This window comes from Chenopodium album, chromosome 19, assembly GCF_948465745.1.
Source record: "Chenopodium album chromosome 19, dcCheAlbu1.1, whole genome shotgun sequence".
Classification (NCBI taxonomy): domain Eukaryota; kingdom Viridiplantae; phylum Streptophyta; class Magnoliopsida; order Caryophyllales; family Amaranthaceae; genus Chenopodium; species Chenopodium album.
In genome coordinates, this window is record NC_137852.1 from 12,050,636 (window position 1) to 12,074,505 (window position 23,870).

At 34.0% G+C, this 23,870-nt stretch overlaps 2 protein-coding genes across 2 annotated transcripts; one reads left to right on the forward strand and one right to left on the reverse strand.

Moving 5' to 3' along the window:
• Positions 1–886: 886 nt before the first annotated feature.
• On the forward strand, positions 887–7,428 carry LOC145594673 (putative serine/threonine-protein kinase PBL17). Its single transcript, XM_081651008.1, has 6 exons — positions 887–1,634; positions 2,452–2,813; positions 3,358–3,493; positions 4,489–4,625; positions 5,064–5,187; positions 6,645–7,428. The coding sequence occupies exons 1-6, from the start codon at positions 1,412–1,414 to the stop codon at positions 7,217–7,219; spliced, it is 1,557 nt and encodes a 518-aa protein (XP_081507134.1). The 5' UTR covers positions 887–1,411; the 3' UTR covers positions 7,220–7,428.
• Positions 7,429–8,965: 1,537 nt separating this feature from the next.
• Positions 8,966–16,100, reverse strand: LOC145595178 (TORTIFOLIA1-like protein 2). The gene is made up of 8 exons (XM_081651558.1): positions 15,730–16,100; positions 14,382–15,186; positions 13,869–14,063; positions 13,694–13,775; positions 11,674–12,344; positions 10,481–11,227; positions 9,866–10,053; positions 8,966–9,228 (listed from the first exon to the last, which is right to left on the reverse strand). Exons 2-7 carry the CDS (start codon positions 15,036–15,038, stop codon positions 9,883–9,885), a joined length of 2,523 nt encoding a protein of 840 aa, XP_081507684.1. The 5' UTR covers positions 15,039–15,186; positions 15,730–16,100; the 3' UTR covers positions 8,966–9,228; positions 9,866–9,882.
• Between the last annotated feature and the right edge of the window lie 7,770 nt (positions 16,101–23,870).

A 23,870-nucleotide genomic window follows, 5' to 3' on the forward strand; every position in this document is an offset into this window, starting at 1 on the left:
TTAAGATTTATTCAAAGTATGCTACCAAAATTATTTTTCTATTTTTAATTTAAATAAATTAGACTGTCAAATGATAAAGTTGGAAAAAAAAATTGATAATATTATAATAATCTTAGATAATGATGTATTTCAATACCTTATTTTTAATCTATAGTATATTTCAATATTTGTAATTAATAGATATCTCGTATATAGTATATAGAAAGAATATATGTTAAAAAAATTAATTGAGTATGATTGGATTAAATGTGCTATCAAAATAGAAATAAGAATTATTTGTATGTTATAAAATGGAAGTCATTAAATTTCAACAACAAACACACAAAAAAAAAAAAAAAAAAAGTAAAAAAGGCGGGAAATTTTGTAATGACATCGTGACAAGTGTCACTTTAGGTTTGCTTTTAGTATAAGTTAATTGATTCGAGGGCCTGATGTAATATTAAATACAAGAATTATAACAATGAATCTCTAATTTGCTTGTAACAATCGTAAAGCGTAGTGAATAGTGATGTCCCCATGCATAGAAGACTCAAAAATGACTCGACCGACTCAAACAAAACTCATTTCAAATTTCGACTTGCATGGACACAATAAATCAACTTGATTCAAGCGTTAAATAGATCCAACCAATCTCACCGAACTTATCCCAAACACCCAAATTGACACATCTACGCATTGATGGATTTGACACACATACGTAAACAAAGATAAACAATCCATGCATCCAATCCCATGGTGATTTACATCATGCCTCCTAAATTGCAAGTAAATCCTCTAGACAATGACATCTTAGCATATTCTTCATATCCATCCTTACCTATTTATATATCCACATCACATTTATGTCGGTTTGAGATAAAATAATACCCGTTGTATATGGTGAATGTTTTGCTGGTGTATCTGCCTGTTTTGGCATGCACTCAGTTACATCAAAGGAGAGAGAATAAACACCAACAACACTGTGGGTCCCTCAATTAACAAGCTTCTTCCTTTCCTCCTCTCATGGTTTACCGTTTTAGGCGGCTCTTCTTCCAAATTACTCCCTCTTTTCTTCATTGAATCATTTCTCTCCCCTATTTTCTCTCCTTTTAATTCAACAATCTAGCTTTTTTGGAATTTTTTGTTGTAAATTTCATTGAATAAAGCTGTAATTTTTATCTCCGACGAACTTTTACCGGAGCTCCGGCCAACTTTTTCCGGCGACCCTTTAAAATTCCGTGAATACCCAGATCAGATCTGTCCTCTATCTACATTATCATCGTTTTTTAGAGGTTTTTCAGGAATTTTTTTTCTGACATTTAGGAATTTTTCTGGGGTTTTTTTTAATTTAATTTTTGTAATTTAGCACATTGGGTATATTTATTTTTTCTGGGTTAGTTTTTGAAAATTATAAAAATAAAAATTTGGGTAGATGTCAAATTTTGATGGAAAAATGAAACAGCAAAAGAAAAAGAGTGGTGGGTTGAAATTCATGGGAATGTGTTTTAGTTCTAGTGAATCTGAACAACAATCTTTGCAAGAGGAACAACATTTGCATAAACAACAACAATATCAGCAATATCAACAACAATTACAACACCAACATTATAATTTACATCGTCCACATCAACAAGCTCCTCGGAATAATCAGAGAGGTATCGCCTCGAACTCATCTTTGTTTATGCTTTGAATTTGTTGGGTATTTGATTTTGTATTAACAGTAATTGAGATTATGTGAATGTAGTTTGTTTTGATGATATGTGTTTGATTTTGTATTAATAGTAATTGAGATTATGTGAATGTGGTTTGTTTTGATAATATAATTGAATGGGGGTTACAAATGTAGAACAATTACAATGCCAAAGCCAAGAAATTAATGTTGAATAATATAATAGTTAATGTGGTTTATATTGTTGGTAGGGGTGTATTTATTAGAATTTGGGAGATTTTACCTTTGTTGGTTGTATTTTTATGTTATTCAAACTTCTCTTTGCCTTGGCATTGTAAAATTGATTGAATGTATGAGGTTTTTTTTAGTTTTAGTCTTTCGGGATGGTTTTCGGTTATATATGCTTTTCAGCTATGAGAATTTGCTAGATTATACTTTGTTGGTGGTTTATATTGATTTGTTACTTGAACCTCATTGATGTTTAGGGATAAGGTTGTATTTGGACCTGGCTCATTGATGGAGTGAGTGGTTGTTAGTATGATTATCAAACTATGTGAATGCAAATATCTTATGCAATACAGTGTTAGAGAATTTGGTCTAGTTTTTGGCTTGTGTTTTGTAGCATTACACTCTACTCAAAAAAGGGTTATTGTAAGCTGCAATATTGACATGCATTGAAGAAGTGGGAAATGTTGGAATCCTTGGAAAAATTTCAAATTAGTCCATTTTAGGAGCATTGAATGTTCAGTATACTTGACTTTTTGTGCAAATTATCTTCATTTGTATGGTTGGTTGTTATTCAGGTGGTGGTCAACGAGTCGGTCGAATGTCCCCTGTACTAAATCAAACTACAACTACTTCGACGAGTAAAGATGGATGTAAAGGGGAGCGGCAGGGTAGCAAGAGCCCGAACTTCCTGTTTACCCCAAAAGATGTGAAAGAACTCCGCCAGCATCCTGAATATAGTAAAGTTGACATCTTTTCATTTGAGGAGATGAAACTGGCTACAAAACACTTTCGACCAGATCTAATTCTTGGGGAGGGTGGCTTTGGAGTAGTTTATAGAGGAGTTATAGATGAGACCGTGAGGCCAGGCTACAAGACCACAGAGGTAGCCATTAAGCAGCTGAACCCAAATGGTTTTCAAGGAGACAAAGAATGGCTGGTACTTCTTCATACATCTCTTGCTTTTTTGATCCTTTGTATTCATTACCATGCCCATTATATTGCTAGAGCTCTGTCTTGTACACTGTTGCTAAGATCTCTCTTAAGGCCTCAAGCACAACCAAGTTGATTTGGATTTGTCAAAAGATGTTTTAATAGAAGCCTAGTCTCTATTTTAGTTTGACAAGATTTCTACTCTACCATGATTGGGAGTTTGGGACCTGTTGATAGCAATGGAGAATGAAAATAAGGGTGCAATTAACACTTAACAGCTAAATGTTTAGAATTTTTTACAAAAATGACAACATGCAACTGATGACTTAAGATTCTCTTCTTAAAATCGTAATGCTCAAATTATATTTTTTATTCCTGTAGTTGTAGCAAGACACGATTATGTAATTAATATTACCTGCTCTTCAACTTAATGTGTTATGTTGTTGAAGACCCAAGTTGATGTCAGGATCCTTATTTTGTCTGTCGTGGAACATGATATGTGCTTGTTGCATTGAAATGGTTGTAATGAATATAGATCTTTTATGATGCAGACAGAAGTTAGCTACTTAGGACAGCTTAGCCATCCCAACCTTGTAAAGCTGATTGGGTATTGCTGTGAAGATGAGCACAGGTTGTTGGTTTATGAATATATGGCATCTGCATGCCTGGAGAAGCATCTCTTCCGCAGTAAGTTGCCATTAATAGCTGCAAAGCCATTTTTTTTAATCCAGTTGAATTGAATATGATGATGATTATTTTTGTAAGTAGATTACATGCAAAACACAAAACTAATTATATGTGATGTGACAATTTATTTTACATACATGTGTTCAATGTGCTTATTCTATCCTCTACATATTAGAATTCATCTCTTGGCTGAAACATCTGGGTAGATATGCTCATTCAAAATTCATATGTATAAAGGAGTAAATAGAAGTAACTCATTTTCGCTTTTCCAAGCCTTTAAAGCTAAGCGTCTATTTTTGTATGTCTACTAGTCATCTCGCTAGTTATGTTTTGTCAACTTATGCAAACAATAGGCAATAAATATGGTGATATATTTTCCCAAAAATTAGAATATTTTATTAGGTGTATTTGGGTGAGTTTATTGCCACTGATTTGGTAGCACTCCAGAAGGGATTTGACATGAGAATGGACCCCTTCATTGAATTATATAGCTATCAGGTAGATGTAATAGGTGAATGAGAAAGACATGTTAATAGTTAATATGTACATTTGTATTCTTCAACACATTTTGTATTTTCCTGAATTGCAAAAAAGGAAGACAATCAAAATTCCATACATTTATTGTCTATAAGTATTGTACTATTGAAAGGCATTGGTAATCCCATGACCTCACCAAGTCCTCCATCTTGCAGGTTTGACTGGCACATATTATGACCGTATTAAAAGCTTCTAATTAGCAAAATCCCATCATATCTTCAATCAATTTATGAAAACATGTCTAGCTAATAATTTAAGAATTTATTGCATCTATTTCATATGATAAATATAAAAAAGATGCAATATAGATGACAAACAACCTTCCAAAATATGCCAACTATCGTTTAAAAAACAGGACATACCATGCATTACTATGTATAAGAACTAGTGTTATTAAATAAAACCTTCTAAAATTTTCCGTATATAGTGTACTCACTTAATATCTCTGCTTTTGCAAGGAATGTCTTCTACCCTCACGTGGTTGAGGCGAATAAAAATTGCTCTTGATGCTGCAAAAGGGCTTGCTTTCCTTCATGGTTTGGAGCGGCAAATCATCTACCGTGATTTTAAGACATCAAATATCTTGCTTGATGCGGTTAGCTGTTGTCCCTTGCCTTTTTCTAACTAACTCCATGTTTATTTTTTAGAAGTAATTTTTTTACCGATAATTGCTGAAACATGAGATTTTCTTTTTCAATTAGCAATTTGTATTTATGAAGTACAATTGCAGAACATATATGCTTTGGGGTTCTTTTTGTGTTGGGAAAAGTGGGTAGGGTCGTAAGGGTAGGATGCTCTGACCTTTTTTTCTTGATTTTTTTTTTTTCCCTATTTTAGTACCCTTTGAAATGCTTACAATGTGCACATTTTGCTTCAATAACTTTATTCTTTCTTCTTCGTTATTGCATTTTTTGTTTTATACTTTTAAAAAATTTAATTTTACGGTGAAATATTTAGAAGTTGTCTCATCCTGATTTGCCTTTGCTATAAAGCTGTGACTTTTCTGATTGATATTTCCTTTTGCAATGTGCAGAATTTTAACGCAAAACTTTCTGACTTTGGGCTTGCTAAGGAAGGGCCAATGGGTGACCAAACACATGTATCAACACGTGTTATGGGTACTTATGGCTATGCAGCTCCAGAATATGTTATGACTGGTAAGGCTTCTAATGTACTGTTAGATCGATAAGTTCATCTTGCTCTTGCGGAGGGTATCTTTTTCTCTTCGAGATTTTGACTAATGATTTGCTTCAATTTGAGTTGCATCTTACACTGTACTAGCTCTTAGGCACTGCTTTGCCGTCCAGCTTCTAAATAGTTTACATGCATTTTAATTAAGGGCATTTTCGGGGGGAAAATCTGGATCACATTTGTCTGAAATTAATTGTCATATTGTACTAACTACTTATAATTAAGGATATAACTTGATTTCAATAAAATGACACTTAATAATAGAAGTGTTTTCCCTATATTCCCTTTATTATTTTATTTAAGTAGTGGCATATTAGGACATTTAATCATAGACTATACTCCCTCTATCCCTAATTATTCATCTGCCCTTTTGGGCCACATAGTTTAATAAATGTTGGAGAAAGTGGGATGATGTCTCCACTTTTAACTGGAAGGAGAGAGAATTGTGAGTTGCTGTTGGGTGATAGATAGTAAGTAGGACTCAAAAATTGTGAGGAAAAGGGGGATATTATTGGACAATGCTGACATAAAAAGGAAAAATGAAAGTAGGAAGAAATAACTACTGGCACCTCAATAGGGAAGGTGGAAGAATAAAAAGGGACAGAGGAATACTATTGTAGTAGGAAAGGTGGTCTCTTTCTAGACATCTTAATAATATACGTGACTATTGCAAAGAGAGTAGATGATATGTATTCGTTACACAGCATACCAGCTGTGAGGCTCGATCTGATTTGGTGGGACGGGATTATTAATTTCAACCAACTGGGTGCCTTTCCTTAAAACACAGGTTTAGATTTGGTCCATGACTTCTCTATGAATCGAGAGAGAATGCAGTGAGTTAGAAACTCTAAAAACCCGATTAGGCTGTTTTTATAGTTTCTACCCCAATAGGTAACCTTGAATATTTGGCTTCCAAGCTTTTGTATAAATATTGTGTTGTCTATGCTAATATGCTTTTGATGAGAAACCAATTAGGCTGTTTTTAATCGTTTCCATCCCATTAGATTTTAACCTTGCATATTTGGCTTCCAAGCTGTTGTATAAATATTGTGTTGTCTATGCTTTTGATGTACAAAAGCTTATGATTACCATGAGTCCCATTATGTGCTTTGCTTTGGTGTGTGCCAGTGACACATACAGTAACATCTAACCTTTCCCTATTGACATCTGCTGATATCACAACTCTTCTTAATTGATGCAACAATTTTACTTAAAGAACCGTCACAATACTATGTTTGAATTTTAACCTCTTCCAACCAACACTTAATTAAAGTGATGGCATATTAGGACATACAATCACAAACCGTTACTAATGTTATATTATGTGACTTTGTTTTATTATGGATGGATTGAGTTAAATTTTATTGATATTTATACATTCTTTTAGTAAGGCCATCAATGTGAAGTCGCCTATTTTTGTCAGGGCATCTAACGGCACGAAGTGATGTCTATGGTTTTGGAGTGGTGCTGCTTGAGATGCTCATTGGAAGGAGAGCATTAGACAAGAGTAGACCCAGCCGAGAGCATAATCTGGTAGAATGGTGTCGACCTCTCTTGAACAATAACAAGAAACTTCTTCGAATTTTAGATGCAAGAATTGATGGGCAATATTCAGTCAAGGCTATGATGAAAGTGGCAAGCCTTGGGTACCAATGCCTTAGCCAAAACCCGAAAGGAAGACCTCCGATGAGTCAAGCAGTTGAAATTCTTGAAGCTGTTTATGAGGAGGAGCGAACCCGGGAAACAGCATTGTCATCTCAAAATGGTGGAGTCACCCTCTATGAAGCTCCTAAAGAAAATCTTAACGTGGAGAAGAAAATCCTTGCTAAGAATGAAGAAGAAAGAGTTGGTGTACAGCATGAACGTCGAAGGAGGAGAGAGGGAAGAGCCATGAGTGAGCCTCAAAATGATTTTTTTGGCCGCAGTCTTTCCCGCCGCAGTCATTCCCCTGAATTAATGACTCACAATAGATCTTTCAGAGATCAGATTTCTAAATGAATGTTCAAGCACTACAAAGTGGTGTATTCGTCTAGCTTTCCGATCTCCAAAGCAAGTCTTGTATAAGAGAGAATTGAGGCATTGATTCTCTGAGTAGTAGCTATTTTGTCAAGCCTTCGGTATTAACAGGGAGTAGTAACCAATTTGGATGTAAATAGAGATTGATAATGACAAATTCTAACATTTTATTAATTCATTTTTATTATAGTTGTATATGTCATTTTCTAGTACATCCAACACTTTTTTTTGGTCATTTGGAGAATTCTAAATGAATGAATGATATATGAGAAGTATAATGGTCACTCATACTCGAATCAATTATAAGTTTATGACATTAACCCCCTCATTTTTTTCTAGTTGTCACACGATAAATGTTATCGATTAGCACTTATTTTTTAATCTATTAGAAAAACTCTATCTGTCCACAAATAATCTTCTTGTATTCGTTTTAAGAATTTTCAAAAAAAAAAAAAAAAAAACTCTTAGTTTGATGGAATGGATAGATTTTACACTCAACCCCATATGATCTGAACCCCTCTATTAACTTTCTTTCTTTCACATTCTCCCTTCACCTTAGTATACATGTCCAAGCCTTAAGAAAATTATTTGAAAATTGAGGGAGAATTCTTTTTAGGATTTTACAAAAAATCTCTTTTTGATATATAAAATGGATAAATATTACACTCAACCCATGTGATGTAGACCCTTCCACTAACTTTCTTTCTCTCACACTCTTACCCCACCCAACTAAATATCTTATTATATGTGTTCATAAGTCATTGTTCAAACCTAATAAGAAGATTATTTGTGGACAGAGCGAGTATTAATACTTTATAATTCTCAATTCTTGAAAATGAGTTTCAACAAGACAACAATTATACTATTATAGTTAACGTATATTTTCTGTACAACAAAACCAATGTTTGACAAAAAGATAAGTTCACCATAAATACTAATTGAGCAAATATAAATTTGGGAGAACACTCTCATCACCAGGTTGAGTGTTTGTTTTCAAATGGAAGAAAAGCAAAAGGGAAAACTAGAAAGATTATTTTGTGAAATAATTCAAAGCTTCTGTATGAGTTGTGTTTTCTTTTGTATATACCATACTCTCCTCCTAAATTATTGTCTAACATATATGCTGTTCAAAAATATATGCAGGGTTCTGATTAAATTCGTATTTACAATTTTTACAAAGATAGGATAAACGGATGGATCAATACAGGTCAAGTTCAAGTCATTTTAATTCGTGTCAAGTTGAAGCAGGTTACAACCTGCATACATTTGACAGGTTGATACAATCTGTGGATTAAGTTTGCTGCTATAATGTTCATTTGGTAACATCTTTTGTCAATGAAAATAATCAGGCAAACTACGTAACAAATGCAATGAAATTGAACTGGAAATACCATAAGTACTCTGCAGATAATGCAGATTACTTGACAACAGACTTATTGTGCTAAACTGCTAGATGTTGCCAATGGTGGAGGAGTTGGGCGACTCTGCCGGTGTCCAACAATGGGATTACAATCCTTACCAGAGGCAGCTGACCGTGATAAAACAGATCTTTCATGTCATGTGCTACTTTTTAGAGATTTAAAGACTGTTAATAAATTTGTTATACCAAGGTACAACCATTGGAAGAGTACAATTACAAATTCCAGCTGCAATCATGTACATAAGTTCATTAACAGCAAATCAGCTTCCACAAGATCGACAAAATTTTTACATACGTGTAATCAAGCTAGTACGACTCAATGTCATCATACGATCATTATAAGTCACTGCTTACCATTACTTGTGAAAGATAACACACTAAATTAGAATCGATCATCCATGCAACATACATGACTAATAGAAAACTTTCTGATAACATTATGCAAGATGTACAAACTGTTCTACTGGTAGAATCTTAATCTAAGCTTGTGATAAAGATTGACACCTACAAGATACATACTAACTCAGAGTAGCCGGAGCATCACCTTAGTCAATGTTGAAGGACACGTATCCTACAAAAGACAGCAATAAAAAATCAGTAAATTGACAACTCACTGACTGAAATTGAAAGCAGCAGACACAAGATTATAAGGATGGGATTCAAGATATGCTGACATGTGTTAAGTCTATAGAAAAAATGGGGAAATATAAACAATAACCATCAACCAATTCACAACAAAGGCAAACAAATTAAAGAGAGAAAAACTGAATCAGATAAGATTATTTACATAAAATGAAATAGATAAAAAAGAACCAAGCTAATTTTAGATAAGTTCTGATAATGGTTGTCAAGTCCATTTGATAACTAGAATCAATACTGCAGGAGTACTAAATTACAAATAAATTCAAACAAGGGCCACTAGTCTAAGATAAGTGGTATGTTTGCAGCCCATCATATCAGATAAGTGAGATATCAGCAAATTAGGCTGCAACATTGAACTGGGAATTGATTCAGAAAATAGAGAAATTTTGACTTTTAATAGATTGGAGTTGCTATGTAGGCTGAAGCATTAGATTTCTGGAAAATATTTTTGGACACAAGATGATTCGAGAATGAGAAAGAGCAAACAGTCAATTGAGTCTGAGACATCCTACAAGACCTACAGTTCAGCATGTTCATTTCAAAAAAAAGGTAACTTGACAGCATACCATAAGAGAAAACAGCCTTAACCCCAAATTTGTTGTAATTTCATCGCTAGTTGGGCAACCAATCGTCTCTTTGTAGGATGAGTAACTTCAACATCCAATGCTTCCTGCACTGCTGATAGAATATCTCTCTTCACTTTCAAAGAAAGAGGAACACAGTTTGGTCCATGAATTGTGCTCAGATCTACGATCTGTGATGAAGAAAAGGTCAGCAAGTATTTATGAGAATCTGACAAGTAAAATGAAATTTATATTTCCATAGATATGATAATCTAATAAGTGAGATGCAATTTATGTGACCATATGTAGCTTTCTTTTAACAAGATACAAATGATATACAGGCATATAATACAGTTGTAATGTGAAAAGAAGCATGAAGGTTTATTTTGCATGACCCCAATAATTTTCAGGTTCCTGATTGCAATTTACCCATGATTTCGTGAGACAATTATTATATTATTTAACTCCCACTATAGGGAAGAAGTCATCACCAAAAAGTGATCACTGAACCATTGACATTTAAGTTACTCTTAGAGTAGAGTCATGAAACAGCAAGTACTAAGGTTAATATAAAACAAAATTGTTAATAAAATTTGTGAGGAAATCACATAAGGTTACCTGCTGCAACCAAGGAATTATAGATTCAACAATTCTGTGTTCCGAGGCACAAGATGCTAAAGCAATAAAGAGATTGCTGATGGTCTCATCTGACAAACTATCCAGCACGGGACCAGTTCCATCAATGAGCTCAATCAGAAGTAGTTGGTCGCCTGAATAAAGAGCTTCTCTGTAGGCAGAGTCAAGGTCCCCTTTGCACAGAAGACTCTTAACATACTTCCAGAGGTCATTAGTATTACCATGAGAATTTGAAGAAGCAATGCCATTTTTATCCACTCTTCCATTCTGCCTAGTATTACTCTGAGAAGTTGAAGAAATGATGTCAATTTTTCTGCTTCGGTGGTAGGTTATGTTTTGCAGATTCGGCCCAGTACTTTTCTCAGGCCCTTCTCTAATATGATTTCTATTCACCATTGACAATGGTTGTCTTCGAGAGTCCAGACATGGGCTAATAGGATTGCTTTTATTCTTCATCCCTACAGCTTTCCCCTCCCAACTGTTTCTGTTGCTTGAGCATTGTGCAGCAAGAATTCGATCCTGAGTTTCGATTGATTGCCTAGGAGTGGAATTGTTGGACATTCCAGAAGAAATAACACTCCGGCCTTTTTCAACAGATCCCCTGCTTGCGAGATCACTATATTTGCCTCCCTGAGCAAGGTCATGCACAATTCTGTCAACAGCATGTTCCAGACTTGAAACCTTTAACTGTATGATAGATAAGGTCTCCATGGTGCTCGTTGTAAATCCCTGTCATAAAACAAAGAGCATATTTAACAGCACATAAATAATTTGCAAAATCTGACAGAAAATTTAACAATGCATTGATGTGCTAACTAATAGGCCATGTTACCATGGTCGGACCAGACTCCAACAGTTTTATCACACAAGAGTCACAAATCACCATATGATCAAGGAAACAGTGATTTGCTCCTTTTCAGATATACATCAAATTACAAGAAATCATTGGCTTGTATGATTAACAAACAACAGAGTTCAGTTCTGTTTTTCCTTAGCTACTTCTCATATTCATAATGCTTTTAGTATAGGATGGCCTGTAATGAAAGCTTATACGAAAATAAGGTATTGCTGAAGGCCATTTGAAGAGCCTGGTGTATAAGAAAATGGCATGTATACTACTGGTGGACAATGGCAGATTGGCAGCACACAAAAGGATGCTTAAAGCATCTAAGTACCTGTAAGATATCCATCAACCTGGACTGCTTGTTTTCTATTTCTATAAGCTGTTTCTGGATAGAAACAATCTCGTTTTCTGTTTGGGGACGATAAACACGCACAGAATGACACTCTTCAGCTTCTGTAACTGTAGAATCAAGACTTCTACGATCTTCCAGCTTTGATATGTATGACTGCTTTTCAGTCTCAACATCATTTTTTCCCACTGCAAACCTGTTATCTCCACCTGCTGACTTTGTGATATCACCTCTACGAGAATTGCAATGGAAATCTGACATAAACTTGTTAGTAAAATTATCTGAAACACGGTTCGATGCAGATGAATACTCCTGCTTGTCGTCAATTAGATCATACTCATGCCCAACCTCTTGCATGCTTATGACATCAGCCGTCACTGTTTCTTGTGTCTTACAGACAGAGCTGCTTCCAGATTCATCATTATGAAGATACTGTGGAATATCGGAGTGCATCTTTGGAACAGCAACATCAACATGCCAGTCACTGTTATTAGATTTGCTAGAAATCTCAACAAAATTAGGATTTCCTTTTCTTCTTGATTCAGAAGCTCTATTCCTCACAACATTGGTCTTTGATTCTGTATTAGAGACGCCTTTCCACATAGAGCTTCCAGCAGTAATAAGATCACTGCTGTCATCACCGCACAAACTATCTGCAATATGGCAAACCATCGATTAGATTATGCCAGACAAGGGCTAAATAATGATTGAGATCATGCTGGTAATGTTGATATACATGTTCATGGAGCAGAAATATGTTCAAGCAGTAGTGCACCACCAAAGAAAATGAAAAATCAGATGAATCGAACATTTGCAGATTTTTCTTCACAGGTACACTTTATGATACTTCTTCAGTAACCGAACTTAATTCATCACATTAGGCACTACAACTAGCAGAGTCAGGGAAATTTGGATGATTGGCATCATTACCTCAAACCAATCTGGACTAGTAGTGAAAAATAAATATTCAAAAGGACCCACAGAGAAAAACCAGAGAAAGGGAAAGAAGTCAAGGTAAAGCACTTAAATAAAATTAGTCAGGCATAAAGACATGATGATCAAGACCATTAAGGCCCTACCAAACAAGGTCGAACCATAGCACTAGGCATCACTCTTCTGTATCTAGATGGAATTTAAATTGTTTATACAACTTTACACATGGAAGACCCATATTCTTGGCTTAAAAGACATCACACATGACACATCTTTATTTAAAAAGGAGCAAAAATGGTATACCATCCTTTGATTTATAGGTCTATAAATGGTGCTTTGGCTTTTATTAATCAGGTGCGCTTTTTTAGTACAAAGTATAAGTTATCAGCATTCTAAGAATAAAAGTTCTTGCTACATGGCCTGTTTCACCAGTTCATTGGCACAATAAAATGCATTACAGAATATATTCATTAGATAGCTCTGTCTCTTTCATAAGAAAATATGCACAAACTTACCCCTTTAACCTATTTACCTACTTGCTATACAAAACTGATTTGAAACCTTTTTATTTTATAACATGCTTCTTTTCATTTTAAAATTTTTCCTCTACATATTTTTATGTAACATAAACACTCAATGAAGTTTCCCTTCATATAAATATCAGGACAGTTGTGATAAAAATGTACTCCTTTTGAAGTGCCATCAATCCATACCCCAACAAACCAGTACTTACTCTCACTATCTTTTTTTTTTTTATATATATATATTTTTATATTTTTACCTGAGCCCTTGAACAATCTCCTCGAAAACGAAGGCGTTTTAAAAGAAACTTCAAAAATTCTGGAATTATGATTATTTGATATAGTTAATTCATGCAACTGAAAACTAAGTGCAAGCATGAATGCAACTGAAATCTAAGTGCAAGCATGAATGCAGAAAATAGAAAAAGGCTAGATATCAACTTTAGATGTAGATTCTTAATAACCCTAAGCTATGATTAGACCATCGTTGGGTAGGATTAAATCATTAAATCAAAATCCAAAGCATTCTATGGACCACATCAGCTAACCTGAAGGTTCGGGAACATCCTGTTGTCCAATGCTTCTCCAGAAATGCAGTGCTTGTGATACTGTATCTCTCACTGGTTTCACCTGTATAATATGAGGAAGCATATGTTAACTAAACCTTTTGTAAGATGTAGGCTTAATATATTTTTATATAGATGAGTTATTATCAATGTTGACCTTATCAAAGCGACACGATTCAAGTGCTTGAATGCAAGAAGCCTTAAAAGGCACCAAGAAGGGTCCTCCACTTGAAGCTATCTCCCCTAATGCTAATGATGCAGCCTTACGAGTTGTCCAATCACTATCCTTCAGGGCTTCTTGTATGCTGCAAATTGCAGTTGATAAAGCACTATGTGACAGAGCACCTCCCGCCTAAGCATCAAGAATATGCAAATAATATCAGGGTGACAATAAGCAATACATTAAAATTCTAAAGATAGGTTCTACAATTTGCAAGTCATCTATGTGATGAAATAATCTTTTTCTGCTCATGTGCATTACATTATGCACTCCTATAACTATCAAATTGATGAAACAAGAAACTTTGCCTAAATAAACAACATATGCTGGAAGCTAGACTGTCACATTTCTGCAAACATACCCCTCCCCCAAAGTTATGCATAACAAGGTGAGCATAGTACAAAACATACAGGTTTAATGAGATTATGTATACCTCGTAACTAAACTAACCTGAATAAGACTTTTGTTCAATTCAATCACTGCTGGTTTAGCTTTAAAGTGTGGATTCTTGAGCAATTTCATGGTGCGAGCCAACATCTTTTGCAAGATCGACACTGGAGGATCATTCATGTTTTCAATGACCCTGGCTAAACACATTGCAGCACCTGCCTGAATCTGCTTATTCTGATCACCCAAGGCCTCAAACAAGGGCCTCACTAGCAAAACAAAGACACCATCAGATTCAACTTGACGATTTCCAAATTCTGATGCAAAAACACCCATTGTCTCCACACATGTATCCCTAACAACAGAATCCTGATCCTTGAGTCGTTTTACGATTGAAGCAACCATCTTCCCCAAGTGTGGCCCTAGAACATCCCCATGCATTTTCACCAAAACACCCATCATCCTAACACATTCCTTGCGAACTGCACTCTTCTGTTCCGAATCAGAATCCAATATACATGACAAATATGGGACAAGTCCATCTAGGTTCAAACTTTCAGCTGTTTTTTCCAACTCCTGAACTCCAATTTGGTATGTATCACGGTCAGCAATCTTATTAATAGCAAGAACAACTCGATGCTTGAGTTCATACACAACATGTTGTGGATTAGCCACCTTTTTAGGACCCCTTGATTTCACCTCAGTTCTTCTTTTCATCATCTTCAGTTGTTTCTTTTTCGAAACTCCTTCCAATGACAGAAGGATCAAAACCGATTTCAAGAGGTATAAAAAGCAACTAAGTGCTAGAAATCTGAGTCATTCATAGGTCAATAGACCATTGGAGCTTCCACAATAGTCCTACTTTGTGCTGCAAGACATAAAACAACAGATATGAATCACAACTCACAGCAACAAACTTAATGGTACAAAGAATGTTACTTCTCTTTTACTAACTAGTGCCAACTAGATTAGTTAGTTAAAGTCTCGGGAATGCTCGTACCTATAACCTAAAACAAGACCTTAGATTAAACCCCATCTACATCATTACCCTTTGTGATCCTCCTGTTATTTCACTTCAACTAAAACTAATGCAATCCAAATCAAATTACTAGCAACCCTAAACCAACAAAAACAATATAGCTATTTTTGGCTACCCATTTACAAAAAAATATAATAATAAACCAGAAATCAGAATATAATGAAATCAACACATATTAACACACAACCAAATTTTTAAATAACATGCATATTTCACATTAACAGACCCAAATTATTTGTGCTCCCTTCGTCCCAATTTAATTGTCACAACACGGGTTCAAAATAAATTACACTATCAACCCGACTATTAATTCGAGACCAACATAATACCATAAAGCTAAAAACTTAAAAACCCAGAAAACAAAAAACTTACAATTTGTCAATCCTTCAACAAACTCCATAGTTGACGAGCTAGAAGCTCGAGAAGAGGAAGAGAAGAGAGAAAACAACTCATTCCACAGCAGACGTAGTACAACTACAACAAGTACCTCGAAATGGGGTTTAAAAATTTTGAACTGGGAACAATTCAAAAAATAGTATTTTATTCAAATTTAATAATAATTTGAAAATAGAAATTTGAAAAGGGTAGAATGTGAATAATTTTGAAAATGTAAAAAAGAAATGGAAAAAAACAGTGGAGAAGTCGCAGTTAGAGGAGCAGAAAATGATTAAATAAACAGGGAATCTGAGAGAAATGCTGGAAAATGGGGAAACACGAGAAGAAGACGAAAATCGAGAGAGAGTGATGAGTGATGAGTGATGAGTGTGGTGGGTTGTCTTTTTCGCGCTCTTGTGTGCGTGTTTTTCGAATTCTTTTTTTTTTTTTTGACAAGTTTTTCGAATTCAGGGGAGCGTTAGTGTTTCAATTTTTCTGTGGGTCCTAATATAAACCCTAACCAAATACTTGGGTAGTTTGTAGTTGGGTTTATACTACATTTGGGCATGAACAACATTGGACATACATTTTTCCTAGGGGTTAGAGCAGGGCTGCCCACCTTAATTAAAGGTCTCTTTTGATTTACTGAATGGAAATTTTGCGAACAACTATCATTTAAATGACCACTTTTGAGAACAACTATCATTTAAAATTTTCTTTTGAAAAAACAACCACAAAAACACAAAAAGTTTGAGTAGCACTACCACCTTTATTGTTTCCGACAAGAATCTTCGTTTTTGAGGTATATTTTATAAAATTTCCCTCAAAAAATCCATTTTAAATGATAATATTGCATTAGATTAACCCTTAATTGGATTATACGCTTCAATTGCCCCAAATCCCCCAATTTCGTAAAGCCCTCAATTCAATTTTTTGACCATAAACCCTAATTTTAAGATTTAATTGGAAAATTAAATAAACTATTATGCAAAATTAAAGATAATTGACCTATAATTGTGTTTTACTATCGAAATCTCTTGTTTTCTATTACACAATTGATTGAAATTTTATAAACTAGGCTTTCTCAACCGGAAATTCTTGCCGGAAAATAGAACGTGGTAGTGCTACTCAAACTTTTTGTGACTTTGTGGTAGTTTTTTAAAAAGAAAATTTTAAATGGTAGTTGTTCTCAAAAGTGGTCATTTAAATGGTAGTTGTTGGCAAAATTTCCTTACTGAATTGAGCTGAATTGAACTGAACTCAACTGAACTAATTGGAGCTAAACTGAACTAAACTAAATAGAGCTGAAATGAACAGTTTATGAGAGAAGGAAATTAAAAATTGAACTGAATTGAAATTAAGCTGAAGAGAACAAGCCCTTACTACCACGTGAAACACAGCTTCTAGGTTGGGACTTGCTTGCAATTATCACAAGACGGGGGTAATGAGCATCGAACCTTGGACAAAGTTGAGAAAATCGAAGCTTGCTCCAACTGGCTAAACTTTACACTAAGTCATGGATATACATGCAATTATATATGGTTGTTTGTACCTTCTTTTTTTTTAGAGAGAGAAAGCGTTAGGGGAGCATTTTATTGTAAAATTAAGGGCTTGTTCTCTTACGTTGAAATTCAGTTCAGTTCAGTTCAGCTCCTGATTTCCTTCTCTTATAAAATATTCAGTTCAGTTTAGTTCAGTTCAATTCAGCTCAGTTCAAATGAGTTCAGTCAATGAGAACATGCCCTAAGTTCTGCTGAAGAAGTAAAACTTTGGGAAAAGTACTCAAACTATACATATGTAGGCTTATTAATATTCTGTCTCGCGACAAGATGAGCCAAAGTATTTTCCTCCCGTTGGACATAAGTCACTAACAAACGAATAAAAAAACCCATCATAGACAACATTAAAAGAGAGCAACTTGTTTTTCTTTGGTTATACAGAGTAATTCCTTTGTTTTCAATTTATTGCTATAGACTATGTTTAGGGTTGTTTTAACAATCACTTTAGCCTTGTGCTAATAAAGAAAAAAAAAAGGTATATGATTATGAAAAATGCCACAATTTTGTAAAGAATTATTTTGATTACTTTGAGCTACACAAGAATTAATTTCTAGTTGTTCGTTATGGTCTACAAATAGCAAAGATGCTTAGGTATTCGCATGTATATGCTGAGAGTGATGTTGCAAACATGATAACAGCTATAAAAAATGGGCACTGTGGAATTATTCTTTCATTTTTTTTATGTTATCAAATTGGATAACTTGTTCTTTGATATTTAAATATTTCTTATGTTAGAAACGCATGTAATAATATAGCTCACTTAGGCCCTGTTCTTTTGAGCTTATGGGTGGAGCAGATAAGGAGTCAGCATAGCAGAGCAAATTGAAGCATTATTATTATTATTATTATTATTATTATTATTATTATTATTATTATTATTATTATTATTACTACTACCTCTGTTACATATTATTTGCAACGTTTAGATATTTTTCCTCTCTACTTTATGTCAAATCGTTGCAAATAATGTGTAACGGAGGTATTATTATTATTGTTGTTGTTGTTGTTATTATTATTTATTTATTATTAATAACACCCACTACTAGAAAAAGGTCTAATTCCGACGGAACGGTTCCGACGGACATGAAAATCCGTCGGAAAACACTAATTTCCGACGGATTTTTTTTCCGTAGGAAATTTGCGACGAATTTGGAATTTCCGTCGTAAAGTAAGTGTTTTCCGACGGATTTTATTCCGTAGGAAATTTCCGACGGAATATTTGGTCGGAAATTAAAATTTTCGACGGAATTATATTCCGTCGAAAAATTTCCGACGGAAATTAATTTTTTTTAAAAAAAAAAAAAAAAAAACAAACCCCCCAATCCCTAATTAAAAACGGCGCCCCTCCCACCATATATATTCAAACTTCTCTTTCTCTCTCCTCTCTTCTCACTCCGCCTCTCTTCTATCTCTCTCTCCTCTCCTCTCCTCACTTCTCAGCTCTCTCTTCTCTCCTCTTCCTCAGTTCTCCGGTCTCCTCTCTCCCTTTTTCTTTTATTTTTTTTTTTTATTTTCTCCTCATCTTCTTTCCGCCTCTTGCTCAATTCTCACCGGCGCCGTGGTGGTGTTATCTTGCTATTTCATATTATTAATGGTTTATACGGCCAAATTCGAGTCTGAAACCTCTAGATCTAGAGGTTTCAGGGTCGAATTTAGCCGTATTAAACCAAATACGGGTTGAAATTGGAAGCTTCGGTTGGTAAGGTATGTTTTCTGGTTTCAATTTTTTTTTGTTTTTCGTTTTTTTGGTTGTTGGTTGAAATTCGTGGGTTTTTTTTTGTTTTTTGGTTGAAATTCGTGGTTTTTTGCGATGGTGGTGGTTTTTTCTGGTGGTGGTACGGCCGGATTTGTTGTAGATCTGGGTTTGTTTTGGTGTTAGATATTGATTTGGGTGGGTTAGGGTGGTGGAAATGGTCGTTTAGGATTAGGGGGTGGGTCTGTGTTGGGTAAGGGGGAGTGGTGGTGCGGTTAGGGTAAGGCTGGGGAAGAGGGTTTGGGAAGATCTGGGTTAGGGTGTGGTGGTGGTGAATCTGGGTTAGGGTGCGGTGGTGGTGGTTGGTGAATCTGGGTTAGGGTTTGATGATGATAAGTGGGTGATTTGGGTGGGTCTGGGTTAGGGTTTGGTGGTGGTGGTGGTGGATGGATCTTGGTTAGTTTAGGGAGTGGCGGTTTGGGCTTAGGGTTGGTGGTGTTTAGAGGTGGTGATGCGCCGCGCCCCTGGTGGCGTGGCGTGTTTTTTTTAATTTCTTAAAACTAGTTTCCGACGAAAATTCCGTCGGAATATTCCGACGGATTTGTGTTCGTCGGAATTTTCCGACGGACTTTTCTAGTGCCCAAAAATGCATTCCGACGAAAGGATTCCGTCGGAATTTTCGTCGGAAAAGTGTTTCCGACGGAAATTTCGTCGGAAAAGGTCGATTTTCCTACGAAAGGTTTTCCGACGGAATTCCGTCGGAAACACCTTTTCCGACGGAAAAAAGGGTTTTTTCGAGGGATTTTTTCCGTCGGAAAACAGCAGTTTTCTAGTAGTGACCGCATTATTATTATTATTATTATTATTATTATTATTTTATTGTTATTATTATCACTACATTATTATTATTATATTGTTATTTTATTATTATTATTATTATTATTATTATTATCATTGTTGTTGTTGTTGTTGTTATTTTATTGTTATTATTATTATTATTATTATTATTATTATTATTATTATTATAATAACTACTACTAAAATTATTATTATTATTATTATTAATTATTACTATTATAATAATTCAATATTAATTATTATTTTTGAGCAGAGTAGAGTAGATTGAAGCAGAGCAGAGCAGCTTTAAAGAACGGGGCCTTAGTGACCTGATGAGGTGGGATACTACCCATGTGTGAACATATAAATTACATTTTAATGCAACTGTTTATTTTTTGAATTTTATGAAATTGTACTCATCTTTTATCCCCAATTTATCAGAATTTGCACATAATTTTCAAGTTGTTATAAATAATAATTTTAAAGGGCTCACTTAATTTAAAGTTATTATACTTTATCTTCTAATTAACTATAGTAAGTTTTAAAGAGAAATTTTGAATTTTAAAAATTATTAGTATTTCCTTAATTAATTAGAATAAGGGCGAGGAGGTCATTTTCTATCATTTATGGCAAAGAAAACATCATTTTTACCCCTATATACCCCAATTTCATGACCATAGTCCTAAAAATCCCCAAATTGTGTGAAGATCCAAAACCCTAAAATTTTCTCTCTCCTCTTTTCCTCTCAAATTCATGGCTCTTACTCTCTTCCATGTTAAGTTTCTTCGGCCACCGCCTTTAGAAACACCACTATCGACCATGGCCGCCGCCATGCTAGTAGCAATTGCGAGCCACTAGAGTAGCAATGTCGGTCTCCTTGTGTGTTCAATTTTCAAAAAATAGATCATTTAATTTCATAGCTAGAACTTGACATTACAGTCTCCCCGCCCCTGCCATACATATTAATGTATGCTTGATTCTTCCCCCGAATTACAGATATCATATCTTAATTAAATAGTAGCCACCACCAATATAATATATTTATTCTCTTTCCCTTGAATTAGGTCAAAATTGATATTCTACCCATTCAATTTATTACGAGTGCACACAGTTTGTTGGCGTTGTGCTAATCTTGAAGGTGGTCATTTGTTGAAGTTCACCAGTGCTCGACGAAATGACTTTTTAGGTTAATTATCTCTCGCGTCATAGAAGTTCATTGCCTTCTTCGATCATTTTCACCAAGTAAGATTGTTCTTTTTATTTGTGTTTGTTTGTGTATTCTTGCATATTTAATTTCAAACAATCAGGCCATTTAATTCAATAGTCAGAGCTTGACATTGAAATCATCCACATACATTAATGTTTGATTCTTGCCCAAATCGCAACTAGCAGCTAGCAAAAATCAATTAAATAATCACCACCAATAAATTTTTTTTATTCTCTATCTCTTGATTTGGGCCAGAACTGTTACTTCAATCGGATCTTTATGAGTGCACATACCCAATTGCCGACGACGTTGTGTTTATCCTAAAGGGTGGTCTTTGCTATGAAAAAATCACTTTTTTGGACAATGATTTTGCCTGCCATAACAATTCATTGTCTTCTCCATTTTCTAGTAAGATCATTCATTTTTATTTGTGTTTGTATGTTGTGTATCTCTTTGCATGATTTAATTGTTAGAACTTGACATTGAAATCCCCCACATACATTAATGCTTGATTCTTGCCCCTAATTACTGATACCATAATGAAATTAAATAATAAACACACCATTATTGCAGTGCTTTTCATTCTATATCTGTTGATTCTAGGTCAACATTATTATTACTCAAATCGACTATTTATTTGCGAGTCTTTACAATTTGTCAGTGTTGTGTTGATAGTGACGGATAACTCGGGTGGTTATAGCTTCCCTCTTGGTTCCAAGGAATCTTAAGATCGATTCTCATTATCTGCCATTGTGACACTCTAAACGTGTAAAAAAAAAAAAGGTGTTGTGCTATCAAGAAGGAAGGTCGTTGGTGGAATTCTACACACATGCTCCAACGAAATCGCCTTTAGGCTGTGTGATCTACCACATCATAACAATTCATTATCTTCTCCATTTTCAAGTAAGAATGTGCATTTCATTTGTGTTGGTGTGTGTCTATTTGCATGTTTCGATGATTTTCAACACATAGACCATTTAGGCAAAATTACACTCATTGACACCAAGTCACCAACTATGGGGGTGAGTTACATTTATTGACACCAACTTATACCACTTGTTGAACTGACATCAACTTGTTAAAAATAAGAACAAAATTTGCATTAATGACATTGAAGTGGGCCTAATTGTTGGAAAATTGATTCAAAAATATTTAAATCATTTTCATCATTTATAATTAAATTTAAAAATTAAACAAATTGTCTTGATGAGATAAAATTAAAAAAAATAAATTAAAATGAGACAAAGAACCCAAATAATCTTTCTCTGATCTTCTTTTCTTCTGTTTTTTCATCTTACTGCCCACTCCCCCGTATCTTCCCCATATCTTCATATAATCTCTTTTTTAGAAAACACCTTTACAACACATCCCCTATTCACTAAAAAAAAAAAAGCCAAAAAATTCATTAACATTCAAGTAATTTCATGATTAGCAATTAAATGCTTCAAACATGAATAAAAATGTACTGTTTTTGATTTCTTCAAAATTACCCTTTCAATTTTGCATAAATGACTAATTATTTTTAAAGACCGATAAACTTACAATAATTATCATACATTGACAACAAATTTCTACAAAATGATGATGAATATTGGGAAAGTAAGCACATAGAGAGGGAAGCATTAGATGAAATAGATGAGAGATGAGACATGAGAGAGGTAAGAGGAGATATATAGGAGAATTGGGGTTTTTTAAATTTAGTTTGGGTTATTATTTTTTTAATTTTAATTTATTAAATATATTTGTTTTTAAAATTAATTTATAAATGCTGAAATTAATTTTTAATATCGTTAAAATGAAATTTTTGGTCCCTCTTTGATCATTATGTTAAATACATTCTTTTTTAAACATGTTGGTTTCATTTTAACAATTGATACAACAAGTTGGTGCTAGTATATGCAAAATCCTCCAAAGTTGATGTCAATGGCTGTAATTTTGTCTTAAACTAGCTTAGGCTCCGTGCCATGCACGGTATATCCAGTTTTTTTTTTTAAAAAAAAATTAATTAAATTTAACAAATAAAATTTGATGAAACATACCAATCAAATATTTAGTAATTATATTATCATACACTATACAAAAGGCAAAACAAAAGATTACTACGAAGTATATAATATCATGTTTTAGATGAAAAAAAAAGTTATGTTACACACTTACAGGGGTTACCCGTTTAGTGTTATATGGGTTACTTTATTCTAATAATTCTATTACAATCGGCACCATATGGTGTGGCCAGCCACACACAAAACACGCTGAAAAATTCAAGTGATCTTAGTTTTAAAGTAATTTCATTAATATCAATTATATGAAACAATTTTATTTTATTACTTTTTTGGCAAAATCTTCTAATAATCAGCTTAAAGTAATTTCGTTAATATATATTATATGAATCAATAAACAAAAAAGGACTAATAGTTTAGGTAAATGAGTATGGAAAAATCAAGAACACTAAATAAAAAAGAAAATATTTATTACAAAAATCATATAAAAGATTTGAAATAATATTATAAGTTATATTATAAAATTATTCTAAAAAAAAATTTGGTTAAATTTGGAGGGAAAAAACAGTACCAAGGTGTGATACGTGTCACCCCCGGTGTCTGTTTTAGCATTATGTTATTGATTAAATATTACTTCCGTTCTTGAAAGTTTGACTCTCTTATACTATTCATGTGGTCAAAATAAAACTTCTTTGACTACATGTTATGATTCATATAGTAGAAATACATTAACATGAGGGATCTTATATTATTAAATTCCCCTTAGTATAAAATTTTCAAACATTAACATTTTATCATTTTCACTTATATATAGCTGAAAATATTCATGGTCAAAGATATAC